Raw genomic sequence first — 18,822 nt, forward strand, 5'->3', positions numbered from 1 at the left:
AGGAAACCCACGCAGACACAGGGAGAACACACCACACTCCTCACAGACAGTCACCCGAAGGAAACCAACACGGACACAGGGAGAACACACCACACTCCTCACAGACAGTCACCCGAAGGAAACCAACACGGACACAGGGAGAACACATCACACTCCTCACAGACAGTCACCCGGAACGGGAATCTAACCCACAACCTCCAGGCTCCTGGAGCTGTGTGACTGCCACACCACCTGCTGCACCACTGTGCCGCCGATATGGATATTTCATGCTTTAAAACAGGTTCAAACTGGGAGGAGGACAGGTGGTAGACGCTGGACAGTCTATATTTCCCTGGCCTGCTTAGGAGGGCCTAGTGATCCCCACGAGGAACTATAGAAGGTTGTGGGTGAAAGAGATGCCTGGGGTACTTTACACACAGTGTTGCCAAAGCGATCCCTGAAATGGACTGAGCAGAAAACAAGACACAAGATGAGATGTAAACCACTTTAGCCTAAGCTACTTAAGATCTCTGAGATCTTTGAAAGTACAGGAGCTAAAACCGAACACTGCAAACCTGTTCACACTTTACCAAAATGTACATTTCTGACTGTGAACTTAACCTAAGCACTGTGAGAATGGTAAATTCCCCCCTGAGGAGGGTCTACGTTGACCCAGGTCTCCAAGGCCTGTTGCTTTTAAAGCTGTGTTCTAACCCTGGCTGAGAAGTTCAGCAGAACATCCCACAGAATAACAGAGTACATTTTGGACAGCACACAGAACTTTAAAAGGACACTGACCTAACATGGACATGCCAAGAAAAGGGGAATTCTTAAATGATCTCAGAATGGGGCCACTGCGATGATAAAGTAATACAATTCCGAAAGCAGAGTGTCCCTCCACCCCTGTGTAACTGAGGATACTAGGACTATCATTCATATCACTATGTACAGGACACACCCATCTTTTTACAAGCTGTCACACATTGGTTTACTGTTACTTAGCCCCCAACCTGAAATAAGAGATGTAATGGTTGATCAAGAATAACCCTTGTTTATTCACCTGTTGCTCAGGCTCTGAGTAAACAGTCAGTGGTTTGTAGTGATGTAAACGTCCGTTACATGTAAATGTCTCTCTTTTAGAGACCTCCAGCATTTACTGATGTTCGTTCCCCCTGAGGTCACCCTGAAAAACCTGCTGAAAGATCCGAGTGGTGGCTGATTTCTGGGGACTTGTCTCCACATGTTTGTAAGTTAAGTGCACTGTTGCTATGTTGCTTTGTTGTTGTATCCAGGGCTGAGACGGAGCCAAGTTTCAGGCAGTGAACCAGGGGTCTGCTCTTCCTCAGGCGCCTAACCTTTGCCCACTCCTCAGTCGGACACCACTGCGCTCAGATCAGGACAACAGCTGCAGCCGAATCTGGATCCAGTCCAGAGGGGATTCAGAGAAGGAGAGAAATGAGGGAGACTTAGGAAACAGTGTAATGGATAACATGGCTGCCCTCCGCATGGATGACTAGAGTGTGATTCACAGCTCTGGCAAGAACAAAACACTACAGCAGTAAGACTCATAACACTGAATTAGTCTACCTCTGTAACAGGCCTCAAACTTTCAAGTGTGTGCGACTTAAATGAACTGGTAAAAGCCACATATTCCTCCTCTTTTCCACAAGTGAAGACAGTTCTGGGTCATCCTTTGGTCAAAATACTACAAGGATCAAACACCACAGCAGCGTTCTCCAAATGTAAACAGATCGTCCGGTTTCAGCACCTGTTCCTTCAAATGATAATGAGGCCTTTGATGCTTGTTTTTTCTCTGTTCTCTTATTGTCCTCCTTGTTTTCAACATTTCTGCTCACTCCTTATTTCTGCACTCTCTTTTACATTTTTATTTTGCTCAGTTATCATTTCTCCACCCTTCTTCACCGTTTATGCCCCTTTTCCTTATTTCCCTGCATGAATTTTCTTATTCATCTGCTCTCGTTGCTTTTTATTGCATATTTTAACCCCAGCTTTCTGCTCTCACAGAAAAGACAGTCCAGTGCTGTGACTGGAGATACTTAGGAGGGGAATCAGAACAGCTCGCTTTATCTTATGGTTCCTGACTTGGGCAGACAACAAGAACTGACTGGAATGTCTTGTTTCATAGTTTGTGGGTTGGTTGACTCTCCAGTTCCCAAATGTCTATGCCCAAACACTGAAAAAAAGTGTTTTTGATAAAATATTTCACCTTTAAAGGCTAAGCACCACTTAATGGACCTCCATGAATATTTCACATTATTTTAGTTACTGACAGATATAAGTATGAATTAAAATGAAAATAGCAGCTTAATTTGCTTAAAACTGACAATTTTATTAAATTGACGGAAAAACCCGAGCTCGCTACGGAAATTCTTGAACGCAACCGTGACGTCACTGGTGGACAACAGCTGAACAACGCTGCGGTAAAACACCGTTATGACTGACTGTTATAACAGTATCTAGCTAAATAACCAACATTATTCATGACAATAGCCTAGCAATAAGCTAAACTCAAATGTAGAGGTACCGTTATTCTTGTAAATGTGATCGAAGTCGAACTCGAATTCATTCGACACTATAAACCTCCGTAATGCAGCTACGTAGCCGAGTATAATCTGAGCCACCGAGTTTAGCGAGTCAAGCTAACGTTAACTAACACCAACTAAAACAGGCGAAGTGAGTGTCCTTACCCTGTTTACCTCCATGTTACAGAGGCTCTTGAACACCTTTCGTTGGTGTCCTTACATGCCCATATTGTTGGAAAAGCGCCAGTGAAATGAGCTACAGATAACGGAGTGAGCGGATGGTCCTTTCCAAAGTGCCCGTTTAAAGTTGACAAATTTAGTCAATTTTCTGGATATTTTGGGATCTTTGGGTCATTTGTTCACAGATGTCCCACTGTACATTGAATGATTGCAGCCAAAAACAACACACCTTTTCGTCATTTTGCATTAAATTAAGTGCAGCTTCTAGAGTTGTTGTCCACCATCTACGTCACAGGCAAGTCTCCAACGGTCTTTTAAACCTTATTCCTTGAATTAGTAAGAAATAACATGTTTTCTGACTATCAATAAACACAAGTTAGGAACTCAGATTCCACTGTATTTATTTGTTTGACAATTTCATAGAGCTGGTGCTTGGCCTTTAAGCTTGAAGCTGTTGTGGAACTGAAGTCAATCTCCTGGAAAAACAGTCTGCCTCTTACAAAGGCCACTTCCACTACTAAGAGGATTGTGGAAATACAGGCGCGGTGCTTTAACAACTGCCTCCATTACATCATCCCTGACTTCAATACGAAGTGTTGAAAACATTCCCTTTGACTTTGTTTCAACTTTCCAAGGCTTTTTCTCTTAATCGTCAAGGCAACACTGAACAGACACTTTGTTTGTATTCAGAACTTTTGGCATGGTTTCATCCTGAGGGTTGGCGAACGTGTGTTATCTTTGTTTTTCATCTTACATAACAGCAATGTGTGTGTGTGTGCACATTTAAGTGAGTGTTTTAATGACAAAAATAGAAACTCAGGGTGATCAACCAGTAGCCAAGGTATGCACTGAGATGGTGCCAACCGTATCTAAAGGGGGGGGGGGGGTCTGCCAAAATTCTGATGACAAATTGCAATATCCCAGCCAGATAACACAAGTGTTTTGCAGCAGGAAATGACCTCAGATGACCGATGAGGAGGCCTGTGCTCAGTGTGTGGAGTGGTGAGGGATGTCTGCACTTTGAGAGACGATTGAGGGACGGTTTATTTGTGGTAACCGAGCTCTTGATCTGTTGTGATATATTGGGATATCCAATACCACACTCATTCCTCTGCAGCCAAACAGGCAGCTTCCCTCCAACCCCTCACCCAGCAGGGCACATATACACATGATCAGTTCAGGAGGACTGCTTAATTACCCCAAAGATTTACTTAACTATTTACTAACTCAATTTTATTTTATTATAAATAACTCACCTACTTCACTGGTCCACCTCGTAGATGTAAAGTCAGAGACAGTAGCTCATCTGTCGCTGCACAGTGTGTGTTGGTCGTCCTCTAGTCCTTCATCGGTGACACAGGACGCTGTAGGCTGGATGTTTTTGGTCGGTGGACTGTTCTCAGTCCAGCAGTGACATTCAGGGGTTTAAAACTCCAGCAGCTACTGCTGTGTCTGATCCACTCGCACCAGCACAACACACACTATCAGAGAATGATCCACAAACCCTACCTACACAGTGGTGGTCCTGTGGGGCCCTGACCAGTGAAGGAAAAAAGTTAAATGGGAAAAATGATGTGTGCAGAGCAATAGATGGAATTTAGCACCTGTACAGACAGTGCAGCTCATAGAACGGACAGGGCGTTTAGGAACGAGGCTGTATTACTGTTAATGCTGATTGGTGTGTGCTGTTTGTGCCCAGGTCTTTCAGAAAAGTCCAGCTCACCCTGTTTCATTAGTGGAAAACTGTGGACTGGCAAGGGACCAAGGCAATGTTTATTGCAAAGCAGACAGCTCTGCAGTGTCATGGTGTAATCTAAGAGAGTGGAAATTAAAAAGCTATTCTGTGAAGTTTCTCTCATAAAACAGTCTCTGTTACTGAACCACACTGTGGCTGCATTTTCAAATTCCATGTCAAAAATAATCAAGACTTAGGACACAGTCTGAAGCACACAGGAGCTGCTTTTATTGTTGTTTGGGTGTGAACCAATGTCCAGGCTACATCTGGACACAGAAGCTGCCAAACATCATATTCCTAGAAGTACACTCTTTCAGCTAAAGAACATCCAAAAATCCAAAATGCATTTGTGCCCTCCCCCTCAGGATCTTCTTGATGTCACACGACTGTAGAGAACATACACCCCTCCCACACACTGATAGAGACAGAGTGAAATCAAAAAGCTAACAAGGGATGACAGTGCTGTAAATAAAACAGTATCACAGTGTTTGCGAGCACATACTGATGTAGCAAAGTCAAGTTTGCAAAAGACAATTGTCAGATGCCTTTAACATTGTGTCACCTCCAGTGCTAAACAAAGCTTTGGTTTCCAGCATTAAAGCTGCACTAAGTAAGTTGATTTGAACTGGGTTGCATTGCTCAGTGTGTGTGATGCAGTGGGTCTCCCACAAAGCTTAAAGTAGTGGGGCCAGACTTGGTGGGAGATTTCACACCGCTCAGAAAGAGGCTCCAAGCCAAGGCTGGGAACGTGAGGACCTTCGCTTCGATCCCTGGTGATGACTCCGTCCAAGGTCTAGAGTCCTACGAGGTGTTGCTCTCTCTGATCACATAGTGTGGTGTCAGCCAGAAACAGCAATTTTTTAGTTGATGTGACAGCAATGTGCTTTTTGACATAATGTACATTGGCGAGTCATTGTCCTCACACTCCTCCCAGTATTGGTGTCATCAGCTTACAGTGCAGAATTGTAAAAAACTAATGACTGAGCGCACTTTTCCCGCATGCTGCATGCAGTTACACATTATGACCAGAGGGGTCAGAACCACAAATCCCCAAACGTTACATAGCGCAGCTTTAAAGAGTCAAAATATTCATGACCTCATCATGTGGTAGAGGCACAAAACTGTCACCTGTGCCACACCAGGCGATTTAAACCTTGTCTAAAAGAGATTACAGCAGAGCAAAGTGGAAGCTTTCGGTTGTAGAGTATTGCTAAATCTGCACCATTCAGATACAGGTGCTCATAAGAGTATTAGTGCAGTGCCGTGAACGGTGTATACGCTTGTGTGACAAGATGAAGAAAATCATTCATTTCAAAAACACAGAAGAGAAGATGTACATGCTTCAACGTTATTGTAGAACATAACTGCTAAAGAATTTAAGAAAATATTAGACTTAATGTTCACCGTTTACGGTCATGTAAAGTGTAAGCCACATCTAAGGAATCATGTGTTACTGCAGCACTCTAAAGAGGCTTACTGTATGTATCCTGGTCTCTCTCTCTCTCTCTCTCTCACACACTCTTTCTCTCTTGCTCTCTCCTTCTTATTCCCTCCACTTCCAGCTTGTGAAGCATGAGCAATGGTCTAAAATAACCACTGGTTATGCAAACTACTCCAGCAGATCCTGGCTGTGAGTCTCAGGCAGTGACAGACTTAATGGCACCGAAGTATACTTCTAGTGCACTATGAGAGTGATCACTTGCCCTACATTCTTGTCTCCTGAGTGGAAGCTACTCTCTCTCTGTCTTAGTAAAGAGCAGTGTGAAAGCTCTCATCCTGGAAGCATAAAGATGGCTGGATTAGTGAATGCTGCTCTAATGGTATTTAAGGATTAAAGGATCTAAGACAGACAGGAAGGACAGTCTGAAATTTGCTGTTAACCACAGAGCCAGACTCCGTGTATCCAACAATATCGCACTCCTTACACTGGTTAACCCGAGCCACAACTGGACTTATTAACTACTAACTACTGACGTTACTCTGTCTCTTCAACCTACTCCCTCTTTAAAAAAATATCTCCTTAATTCTCTGGTAAATATCATAACCATAGAAAAACTAATGTATATACGCCTGGTTCAACTGTAAGACAAAGAGGGCCATAGCAGTGAAAACAGGAAACTGAAGAGCTAAGTGCTAAGAGGCTATCATCATCAAAATGAAGAGATATGGATTATGTACCTAGTAGAAAAATAGAGATCAAGATTATGTTTTCAGGAAATAAAGGACATAAATGTGAAGAAAGAAAAAGCAGAGATCACATGGTTAACTGAGAGCAGGGATTTACCATTTGATATTTTTCGTTGTTTGCTTTTTGTTTAGGGAAAATTCATTTCTGTGGCGTTAAATGACACAGTTGTTTTTATTATTGACATAATGTAAATTTAAGTAATCATTCATTCATTGTCTGTAACCCTTATCCAGTTCAGGGTTGCGGTGGGTCCAGAGCCTACCTGGAATCATTGGGCGCAATGTGGGAACACACCCTGGAGGGGGCGCCAGTCCTTCACAGGGCAACACACACTCACACATTCACTCACATACTCACACCTACGGACATTTTTGAGTCGCCAATCCACCTACCAACGTGTGTTTTTGGACCGTGGGAGGAAACTCAATACCGGAGTTGACTCAACCCCACAACCTCCAGGTCCCTGGAGCAGCGACACTACCTGCTGCGCCACCGTGCCGCCCTGTTTGGGGTAAACCCGATTTGAGTAAATCACCCTGCTCTCTGAATGTATCCTCATTATACAGAAAATAAAGGACAACTCTCCATACTGTAGACGGGACTGTAAGCTGCTGGGTCTTTGGATATCAGTTAGTCGTCTTTGGGATTTTCCAGGTACACAGTAGCAATTCTTTTCTCATGTCGGACCGTCAAAGTAGGGTCGATGGTCTGAGTGTGTACAAACTCTTGCACGCTGGCTCCACTGTCTCTCTCTTCTCGGTAATCCACCCCTTCTAAGCCTGGTGATCCCGACGAGCTGTTGTTGATATCCATCTGAAACGTGAAGGCTCTCTCGTTAGGCTCCAGCCGGATGACTTTTTCTGTTCTGCCAGCTTCACCAGCCGAGCTCCAGTCATCGGTTTCTTCCAGGCCGCTTATCCACGGCATGCCTTCTGACTGGACCTCCTCTCTGGAGACTCTCATAGTATATCCTCCACCAGCTCCAACATTGAGGGCCTGGTGAAGTCCAGGATGGGAGGACTGCAGAGCCGCCAACAGGTGTTCCTGGGACAGGTCGCCTGTCTCGTCGTCCAGCAGCCCTGATTCCTCCAGAGTCTGAGAGACATTGAGTTCTGCCACAAAGGTCATCCTTCCATCGCCTTCAGCCTTTTCTACCTTCCTAATGTCAACAGAGACACCATCAGAGGCCTCACCAGCTTTGGTGAGGAGAGCAAGTTCTTCCTTCAGTGATCCAGACACGGTGCTCTCCAGTTGCTCCAGAGCTCCTTTCAGCTGCTCCCTTGGGTCCAGTGACTCTTCTTTCAAGATTTCCAGCATGGACCCTTGCACTTCTGGAGAAACGCGTACCTCCTCCTCAATGATACACTGTGGGAAAGGGTCTCTTTTGACATACTCTGGAGACTCTCTGATGCTGTCACCTTCATCAGAGTATCTTCTGTTAGCATGTGGTCCTTCTTCTTGGTAGTATCTTTCGTCTGAAAGGTCATCCACCACTCCATAATGTCCATAAGACATAAACCCACCACCCTCCTCAGATTCAGACATGTTGTCTTCAGGGCTAGAAACAAAATACTCTTGAGTCTCTTGTTCCTGGGAATAGTAAGGGAGACTCTCCTCTCTAGACACCTCTTGAACCTGCACAGATCCCTCACCAAACCCTGAGGCTCTTACAGTCTCACTGGTACTCCCCGTTGGCTCAGGTTCATTCTTCTGCTCTCCCATCTGGAAGAACATTGTTGAAGGTTTAAAGTAAGGTTTGGACTTCACCTCCACAGTCTCCTCAATTTCAATGTCCCCTTCATCATCGCTTTGTGATTCCACTGGTTCCTCTATTATCTCCACATTAACAGACTTGTTTTCAAGACTTTCACCTTCGAGACCAAGACTTAGAAGGTTCTGTATCATGCTTCCTGTAGGTGTCCCCTCAAAACCCTGCAGGGAGACTTTTTTCACTCCCTTGCTAAGGAGTTCCTCCAGAGCAGAGTCATCTGACACATCCAGGTTCTCTTCCACCTTTGACTGTAAGACAATCTGAGTCTTGGTGCTTCCATCATCTTGCTGGGTTTTCTCAAGGTGATATGTGATCTTTGAGTCAGTGGAGCTCATCTTTGTGTCCAGGCCAGCAGGCTTTATGACCTTCTCGATAATTTCATCCATGGACACTGTGTCCAGTATTTTTTCCTGACCTGCAAATGCCTTCTGTTCCTCATTTCCAGACTCTTCTGAATCTCTCTGATCTTCAAACACTTCTTCTTCGATGAACCGTATTTCAACCGGTCTCTTAGTGACCTTGGATTGATCTGTATCTGCTCTCTCAATCATCCTCTCGATTTTCTTAACAACAACTTTCCCAGTTCTGTCCTCCAAGCTGCTCAGGCTCATCATGGGAGGTGACACAACTCGTACTGATTTCTGTTCTGATGTTGATGAGGGACTGAGGGCTGTTTCGCTTTCTGTTTTTGACGGGGGACGATCAGGTGAACTACGTATGTCCTGTGACAGCCCTTTGATTTTCACATTCTTTTCCTCCATCACGTCTTTGGCTCTGTCACTAGCCGAGACGCCAGGTTTGGCTGCACTTGCTGCAGCTGCTGTTTGTTTTGCTTTGGTGAAAGAGACCATATCCCTTCTTGCAGCAGGGCTCTGTTTGGCATGTGTTGACATAGTGATGGGCACAACCCTAGAGGCTCTTTGGGAATCGAACTGACTGGACACTGTGGAGGTTCTCATGCTGGAAATGGGCTCCATATACCTCACATCATGTCCTGTGAAATGCTTTCTCACTTCCCGCTGGCTGGTGGATATCCTTGGACTGTACTGAGCTGGCAGTTTAATATCTAGGAGAGAAAAATACAAGCTTAAATACAGAGAAAACAAACATTTGACTGTCCATTTGGATACTGACCTCAGTGATAAATAGCATAGAAAAAAAACAGGGTTAAGTTACCTATTATTCTCTCTCTCGAACGGTGGTCAGACCTCATCTGAGAATGTTTTCCTTCTCCTTCCAGTAGAGCCCTGAGAAGTTAAAAAAAAAACAACAGTTGAAGCTCTTTGTTAAAACACAAAATCATGTTGGCAATCTGGACTATGTCTTTCACCTGTCCAGAGGGTTACGACCACCTTGTTCTGCCATCACAAAGCAAACCCTTAAATCAAAAGGAAGACATCGTAACCAAGTACAAAGCCTCGCTTGCAAAAACACAGGCATGTACCCTTCACTATCCTTTCTGTGAAACCTACCTTAATGTTGATGGATAGAGTATAGATTTATAGCACATGCAGTGGAGGGAAACACTCTGAGGACTAGTTCAGCATGTCCCTTGTGGCTGTCCCCTCTGGGTTTGCTGAAAGACCAAACTAAAAATATCAACCACAATGCACTCTACATGTTTCCTTTATGGCTTTGAATGTCAATCCATGACACAGACTCAGAAAGGCTTGCCCTCTACGTCACAAACAAAGTCATGCTATATACTCCAAACAACGGAGCAGCCACGAGAGTGTGATCGGGAAAAAAGACAGAGAAGAGGAAGTGAAGAGAATAATCCCAAGTGGTTTGAAATGTGGAACAGCAGAGCAGTAAGAAGAAGAAGGAGGCAAAGCTGCTGATCTTTCTATAAAAGGTCTGGCAGTCACTTTGTGTACACACTGGAGGGTGAGTAGATGCTCCTGCCATTTTTGGAATCAAACTGCTATCCATAGAAACAAAGTCAAAATATAGTACATCTTTTATTAAGATTAATATCTAATAGTGTGCTGATACATACAGTAAACACATCTGATATTCCACTTCTTTGCAACTAATGAAACATAAGCATACACAGCTTCAACACTTTTCAAATAAATAGCTGACAACAAACAGGAAGGAGCCGACGCGGTATCATTGGGCGCAAGGCGGGAACACACCCTTGAGGGGGCACCAGTCCTTCACAGGGCGACACACACACTCACACCTATGGACACTTTGGAACTATGTATGTCCTGTGCACACAATCCACCCACCAGCATGTGTTTTGGAGCGTGGGAGGAAGCTGGAGCACCCGGAGGAAACCCACACAGACACAGGGAGAACACACCACACTCCTCACAGACAATCACCCGGAGGAAACCCACGCAGACACAGAGAGAACACACCACACTCCTCACAGACAGTCACCCGGAGGAAACCCACACAGACACAGGGAGAACACACCACACTCCTCACAGACAGTCACCCGGAGGAAACCCACACAGACACAGGGAGAACACACCACACTCCTCACAGACAGTCACCCGGAGCGGGACTTAAACCCACAACCTCCAGGTCCCTGGAGCTGTGTGACTTTTTCTTTCCATGTAGGATATTAACAATGTTTCTCAAAGTGATTTACCATGACAGAGCCTGTTTATTTTTGTAGCATTTTCTGCAGGAGCTGTGTGCGCTCAACCACGAAGCAGAACTAATTCTGATTCATATTTAATGTGGAAGAATGGTGAAAAGCATTGCGCAGGGACCCAGCTTTATTCTCTATTTTCACTCACGTTGACACAAGGCCATCCGAGGAACTGCTCTTCTCAGTAACAACTCAGAAAAACGGATACAAATAGGCTTTAACGCATTACAATGAGGACATTTAGCATGACATATATGAAGTTCCTGTCTCAAATGACTCATTGCTACTGTCACTAAATATAAACTATAACATAGTAAAATATAAAATAAAAATATAGTTCAGATAACCTCCATTTACAATGGACAGGAGCAGTCTTTAACATCTAAGCTGCGGGCGGGAGCGGCACAGATGTTGCTGATTTTTGGCGGGAGTGGGCAGGTGCAGGATGAACTCTAGCAAGAGTGGGATTACAAAATTGGTCCCACACAGACCACTACCCTGAAACACCTCATGCCTGTATAATGCCTGCATCATTATAAACTGGATGGCCCCTTTGAGCATTAGCACAGACAACACAACGTCCATTTTTCATGAAAAAATGAAGCTAAAATGAAGCACCTTTGGAGTACGTTGCAGGTGTCAAATTCTTTAATTTACAAAACACAAACACACGGGTCAGTGACATCATAGGAAATGTCGTACCTGTATGCTGCCACCTCCAATCCGAGCCCCATCTTAACCTGCAGGAGGTCCTGATGCTCCTTTAGCTTTTCTGAAATGGTGTTGGCCAAAATCTGGCGCTCATTTTCCAGCTCTTCAATGATAATCTGCAAAAGAGGAAGAGAGTCAGTTTCCTACTTTCTTCAACCAACTAATAAAAAACATGAAGAGATCTGAGTATTAGACCCTGAGTTAGCATCTGAGTGGCGACTCAATAGTGTCTGTAGGTGTGAGTGTGTGAGTGAATGTGTGAGTGTGTGTGTGCGTTGCCCTTTGAAGGACTAGCGCCCCCTCCAGGGACCCACCGCGACCCTGAGCTGGATTAGGAACACCTACCTCGTTTCTACACTCATTGTCCACTTTATCAGCTCCACTGACCATAGAGGAGAACCTTGTAGTTCTACAGTTACAGAGTGCACCCGTTTCTCTGTAAACTTTCTTATCCCTATTTCACCCTGCTTTACAGAGACACTGATGTGGTGGTGTTGTGTGAGTGTGGGATCAGACACAGCAGTGCTACTAGAGTTTTTAAAGCCCTCAGTGTCAGTGCTGGACTAAGAATACAGTGTCCACTGATGAAGGACTAGACAAGGTTGACCAACACAAACTGTGCAGCGACAGATGAGCTACTGTCTCTGACTTTACATCTACAAGGTGGACCAACGAGGGAGGAGTGTCTCACAGAGTGGACAGTGAGTGGATACAGTGTTTAAGAAGTCAAGCAGCACTGCTGTGTCTGGTCTAATCTTACAACTGATTATGTATTCTAACATACTGCTTAGCAGTTTATGTATGTGTTTATAAACATTGTGAATACAAGGTTCATAAGAAGCTATTAATACCAGTCTAATAAAACATAAATAAAGGAAACAGTTATCTCAGTGCCTGGCTGGAGTGATCAGAATGTATTTTGGGCGCAACCCCTTCTGTGATGCACCTGTTGAGGATCTCCTGCAACACCCTCCCCCCCTGACACAGTCATTGTGTATTTTAAGGAGACAGGTCTGGTAACTGGCCAATAGCCAGAAGCCTGAATTAGGGCCATTAAGTGATTCATCAAGCAGATCAGACACACAAGGTGCTGTAGTATCCGGGACATGTAAATGTAACTCTTCCTAGGAGTCAAGCCTTTAAAATCCTCTTTGCTTGTCGCGAAACAGACTGAATCCATGTTGCTGTGTCTTCCTGGGACAGGGCATGGGAAATCACGCAAAAATGTCTGTCAATAAACACATCGTCGCAGCCCAATCAAAAACGTGTGTCTCCAAAAATACCAAACCGGAGCACCCGGAGGAAACCCACACAGACACAGGGAGAACACCGTGTGACTGTCGCAGTCACACAGCTCCAGGGGCCTGGAGGTTGTGGGTTCGATTCCCCTTCCGGGTGACTGTCTGTGAGGAGTGTGGTGTGTTCTCCCTGTGTCTGCGTGGGGTTTCCTTTGGGTGACTGTTTGTGAGGAATGTGGTGTGTTCTCCCTGTGTCCGCGTGGGTTTCCTCTGGGTGATTGTCTGTGAGGAGTGTGGTGTGTTCTCCCTGTGTCCGCGTGGGTTTCCTCCGGGTGACTGTCTGTGAGGAATGTAGTGTGTTCTCCCTGTGTCCGCATGGGTTTCCTCCGGGTGACTGTCTGTAAGGAGTGTGGTGTGTTCTCCCTGTGTCTGCGTGGGTTTCCTCCGGGTGCTCCGGTTTCCTCCCACAGTCCAAAAACACATGTTGGTAGGTGGATTGGCGACTCAAAAGTGTCTGTGTGTGTGTGTGTGTTGCCCTGTGAAGGCATGGCGCCCCCTCCAGGGTGTATTCCCGCCTTGCGCCCAATGATTCCAGGTAGGCTCTGGACCCACTGTGACCCTGAACTGGATAAGGGTTACAGATGATGAATGAATGAATAATTTAAATGTAGAAATGTACTATTCACTCCCAGATCTGAGAAAACCGAGCTGCAAAGAAAATTATCAGTGTATTTATTGTGGGATGTCACAAAATATGATTCAGTGTTGTGCATCCTCTTTTAAGCATTAGCTTTGTCTGTGTTCAGTTAGGAGCATTTCATCCTGGAATAGTTGGGTAATGAGGCATGAATGGAGGACATCCTATCAGAACGATGCTAATTAAAACACAGCAGCAAAAGCAGGGATGAAGAGATTTCGGAAAGTGGTTATGCAAAAACTCTGTTAAGGACATTTTGAAATGACTTAAGTTGACCTCATGGGGGAGAGGTTATACGAGGCTGCAAGCTTTTTACAGAAGATAAGCAGCGGCTCATTCACTTTACACAACAATGAACGTTCTCCTAAATGATGGGCTTACGTTATCTAGCTCACTCATAATTACGGCTCTGTGGAGCAGCAGCCCTGGTCCAGAAGATAATGTAAATTGAGATTAAACTGTTGTGACTCTTCACCCAGACCTCCCCAGTGGCCTTGGTAATGACAGGTGTGAGCTTGATGCTCGTCTAGTTTTCCCCAAGTACACAACATTTAAGAATAAACCTCAGATATTTTAAACCAAATAACAGTTTTCTTTAATCAGGGTGAAGCATCTCTATATTCTACATTCATTTTAATATGTAAAGCACTAAGTGTTTCCCTGTCGCTGCTCTGTATTGTGGTCTGGATGCTGGTTAATCTCAGGGCTGTGCCAGTTTGTTTTCCAGCATGGCATCTATCTCCAGTAGCCTGTAGTGATTGAAGGTGGGTGTGGCCCTCCTCTGGGAGAGAGAGAGAGAGTAGATGTTTTTCTGTGCAGTTTCTTTTTTTCAACGGGTGCTTTCAGCGCTTAATATTACCAACAGGACCTAGTGTGTTCACTACAAGATCATTTCTGCGGTTGTGAGATGAAAAAAAGAGGTTAACCTGCCTCAGAATCTTATTCAACACTTCTGTTTTTGTTTGTAAACAAGAAGAACGGACTCCATCCCCCTTTCTCCTTAATTTGCATAAACATTTAATGCATTCAGCAGACACTCTTTCCACAAACTAATTCGCACTTCTTACCCTTTTTTTAAATCTTTTTTTTTACTGTAAGAATGCAGTATATTCCCTGAATCTACAGGGTGGGCCATTTATATGGATACACCTTAATAAAATGTGAATGGTTGGTGATATTAACTTCCTTTTTCAAGGAAACTTTTCAAGATGGGTGGTGACCATGGCGGCCATTTTGAAGTCGACCTGAAACTACGGATACTGGAAGCCTGTGCTAGCATTTCTCCTGCGGTGTTGCTATCAGTGTGTGAAGAGTGGGAGAAGAGGGTTGCATTGACAATCCAACACAATGGGCAGCACTCTGAGCACATTTTATAAGTGGTCAGAAACTTGTAAATAACTCATGAAAGAATAAAGTTACATTGTTTTTCTTGTGAAATTCCCAATAAGTTTGATGTGTCACATGACCCTCTTCCCATTGAAAATACAAAAGTTGGATCCAAAATGTCAGACTTCAAAATGGCCGCCATGGTCACCACCCATCTTGAAAAGTTTCCCCCCTCCCATATACTAATGTGCCACAAACAGGAAGTTAATATCACCCACCATTCCCATTTTATTAAGGTGTATCCATATAAATGGCCCACTCTATTGGCCCAATAAATTAAAAAAATATTATTAATATTGTTAATCAAAGAAGACGTTTCAAAGGCATTGTTAAGAAAGATGTAGAAAATGCTCTGATATATTTTACCTGTAATGCCTCAATAAATAAAAATGTATAAAAAAAGAATTCTCTTTGTTTAATATATCACATCATCGCTGTCCACAGAAAACCAAGTAAATCATCTGAATACATCAGCTGCTCTCAAAATTTTCAAAGGTTAAGCACCTCTCAGAACTCACTCACTCACTCAAATCTAGCCCTAAATCCTCCACAAGGGGGAACCACTCACCCACATCAAACAAGTGTTATTCATTCATTCATTCATTCATTCATGATCTGTAAGCGCTTATCCAGTTCAGGGTCGCGGTGGGTCCAGAGCCTACCTGGAATCATTGGGCGCAAGACGGGAATACACCCTGGAGGGGGCGCCAGTCCTTCACAGGGCAACACACACTCACACACATTCACTTCCACATTCACATTCAGTTGCCAATCCACCTACCAACATGTGTTTTTGGACTGTGGGAGGAAACTGGAGCACCCGGAGGAAACCCACGTGGACACGGAGAGAACACACCAACTCCTCACAGACTGTCACCCGGAGCGGGAATCGAACCCACAACCTCCAGGTCCCTGGAGCTGTGTGACTGCGACACCTACCTGCTGCGCCACCGTGCCGCCCAAGTGCTTTTCAGAGTTTCGCATTAAAGACAGCCATGTCATTAATTCATTCATTCATCTTCTGTAACCTCTTCATCTTGATCAGGGTCAAGGTGGGTCCAGAGCCAATGCAGACTCATTGACAAGGCACCAGTCACTCACCCACTCACTCACACACACACACACACACTTGTGAACAATTTCCAACACTCACCCAGTTTCATTAGTGTGTGTGCTTTTTGTAAATTGCCTAATGTTGTTGTATGTAAACTATACGCCTCCCGACACGGCTCGCGTTTTCTTCACTGACCTGATACTGACAGATGTCTCCTCTAAAGTTCTCCTGCATGTTGACGAGCTGTTCCTCCAGCTGCAGCTGAATCTTGCCGTGTTTCTCCAGCTCTGCCCTCAGTCTGTTCAGCTCAGAGTTGTACTGCACCCTCTCTTTCCTGAAGTCTTCCAGCATCAGCTGGTCTGCTTTCACGGCTTCCTCCATTTCTTCCACTCTCTGTCGATACATCTCCAAAGTTTCCATCCAGCTCTCAGACAAGTGATGTGCATACTGCTCCACTTCTTCCACACTGACAGCTGGCAAGCCACGGCGGGCCTCAGTCGCTACGCTGTCAGACAGACGGGCACAGGTACAGGTCGGTTTATTAGGGGCTACATACAATGGAATATAGTCCCTAGTTTAAAGTAACAATGGCAACGACATGTTGACCCCCTGGTACTACACCTCTGGTACTACTGTAGTACTATTATGAAATAAAAACTATACATATTATGTGTGTGTGTGTGTGTGTTCCACAAGTGAACAGGGCTCTTAATGAAACATCTGTGACCTGTTTTGGTCAAAATACCACAAGGATCAAACCTCACAGCAGAATCCGAATATGTCTCAACAGCTCTCTTCAGAACGGCCGGCTTCGCCACCTGTTCCTTTAAATGATAACAAGCCGCTGTTCACCCCGACCAGAGAGAACAGCAGTAAGGAGCGAGGAGCAGAAGCCCTGGTTTATAGTCATTTACATAGTTCGGTTTCTGCAGTGCAGAGCTCTATTATATAAGAGGCTCTATTCTCTCCATTACAGGTCAGTGGAGGATCACAATTTTTTTTTACTATTTAAGATATAAATATTAAATAGTGTTGCAAACATCCGCAAAAAAACATTGAATTTACAGATTCAGGTTTCTTATGTCATAATCCTAAGGGACAAATCCTTTCAACTTGTGGGGTGGGGCTTTCGAGCTGCAGGGGAGAGGAGGACGTGTGGGTGGAGATAGAGGTTGGCGCTAAATTACATATTCATACATCTCTGCATATTGAATGATGGTGAAGGAGTAGAGCTGCATTTAAGACCCTTTAAAGGTACAGTGTGACTATTTTTTTTCTTGGACCTAACTTTTCAGTCTGTATAGAGGGGTGCGCTTTGGGGAATTAATAAATGACCAGGGGGTGGGCTTTAACAGGGTGTAGTTCTAGGCCCTCTCCTCAGCTTTGAATTTACAGTTAAACTACAGTGTTCCCAGTTCCCAGACTGAGCCCAGTACCTTTTCCTCTGAGGGTGCCCAGGAGTCCCTCGCGCGTGCACCTGGCTCCTGAGATGGGTCATATCTTTCCGGTGGGCGTCCTCCAGGCGCGCGTACTCGTGCTGGAGCTGACCGAGGCGCTGCTCGAGCGCGGTGTTATGGTGTTGGGCGCCTCGGAGCTGTTTCTCCCAGTCCCTCAGCTCTCCGCCCAGGCCTTTACTGACCGCGCTCTCCTCGGAGCACAGAGCCCGGAGGCTCTCAAACTCCCTGCGGAGGGTCTCTCTCTCCAGCTCCGCCTTGTTCTTCTCGAAGGAGAGGCGTTCCAGCAGCCTCCTCATCTCCCTCAGCTCCTCCATGTGTCCGCTCTCCCTGCCCGCGCACCTGCTCTCCCGCTCGGCGGCGAGCTCTCTCTCCAGGCGGGCGTTCTCCTCCTCCAGGACCCGCGCCCGGCTCAGGTACTGACCGAGCCTCTGGTTCAGCTCCTGCAGCTGGTGCTTCTCGCTCTCGAACATCCTCCTCGAGGGAAACATCTTCCTCTAGGGTCGAAGTGGGACGAAGTGGCGGTGAAACTCCTGGACGCTAGCCCCGCGGTGTTGTCATGGGTCCGTGTGGAGAGTGAGAGGCTGCGGGCGTTGTTATGTTTGTGTTGAGGAGCGGAGAGGAGACACAGAGAGGCGTTCCTCACTCACCCTCCTCCACCCCGGGGGCAGATGTGACAGGGGCGTCATTTTTTCCTCCACCCGTTTTCCGACAAACCACGCCCTCATAGACTGTGATTGGCTACTTCTCTACGTCGTGCTAATAAACAGTCCACCGCCACAAAGCTTTTAAAGGAACACTAGGTAGGATTTTAAAATTAAAGTTACAGCTTCAAATACATGGTGAAGAGAATAGAGCCTCTGTCATCGCTACTCCAGGCGCAGCACTGCAGAAACTGCACTATGTGCATTTCCATGAAGAGTACCACTACCTCTTTTATTCAGTACAGTAGGAAAGAGATATAAAAGTGAATTACCCTCTGCAGCTGTAAGGGGAGTCCAGGGCGGTGCATGTGCAGTGTGTGCAGGAAACGTTCCTGAAAAGAAAGGGCTCTGTTTTCACATGCATTGACTCTGACTTCATCCCAGAGTCTTTATTAGGAGGCTAGAGGGACAAAGTCTGAATGTCGCACATGTTTACGATCGCACATATAACTTTCTGGGTTACTGGGCATGTGTGAAAGGGGCTATAATGTTCCTTTAATGCTGGAGTAGGTGATATATTAAAGAAACACTAGGTACGATTTGGTATTTTTGCTCCTGGCCTCTTCCTACAGTTGCA

At 45.2% G+C, this 18,822-nt stretch overlaps 1 protein-coding gene across 1 annotated transcript; it reads right to left on the reverse strand.

Annotated features, from left to right (window-relative positions):
- Positions 1 to 4,663: 4,663 nt before the first annotated feature.
- Positions 4,664 to 18,301, reverse strand: synm (synemin, intermediate filament protein). The gene is made up of 5 exons (XM_066685171.1): positions 17,524 to 18,301; positions 16,283 to 16,592; positions 11,704 to 11,828; positions 9,573 to 9,643; positions 4,664 to 9,462 (listed from the first exon to the last, which is right to left on the reverse strand). The coding sequence occupies exons 1-5, from the start codon at positions 18,030 to 18,032 to the stop codon at positions 7,256 to 7,258; spliced, it is 3,222 nt and encodes a 1,073-aa protein (XP_066541268.1). The 5' UTR covers positions 18,033 to 18,301; the 3' UTR covers positions 4,664 to 7,255.
- Between the last annotated feature and the right edge of the window lie 521 nt (positions 18,302 to 18,822).

Source organism: Hoplias malabaricus, chromosome 11 (assembly GCF_029633855.1).
Source record: "Hoplias malabaricus isolate fHopMal1 chromosome 11, fHopMal1.hap1, whole genome shotgun sequence".
Taxonomy (NCBI): domain Eukaryota; kingdom Metazoa; phylum Chordata; class Actinopteri; order Characiformes; family Erythrinidae; genus Hoplias; species Hoplias malabaricus.

What these genes read in the sequence shown, in the direction of transcription:
- synm (XM_066685171.1), bottom strand. Translation starts at nt 18,032, where the DNA reads ATGTTTCCCTCGAGGAGGATGTTCGAGAGCGAGAAGCACCAGCTGCAG. An exon ending in GAGACATCTGTCAGTATCAG is followed by an intron (nt 11,829 to 16,282) that starts GTCAGTGAAGAA and finishes CCTCTTTTGCAG; the next exon opens with ATTATCATTGAAGAGCTGGA. An exon ending in TTCGAGAGAGAGAATAATAG is followed by an intron (nt 9,463 to 9,572) that starts GTAACTTAACCC and finishes TTTCTCTCCTAG; the next exon opens with ATATTAAACTGCCAGCTCAG.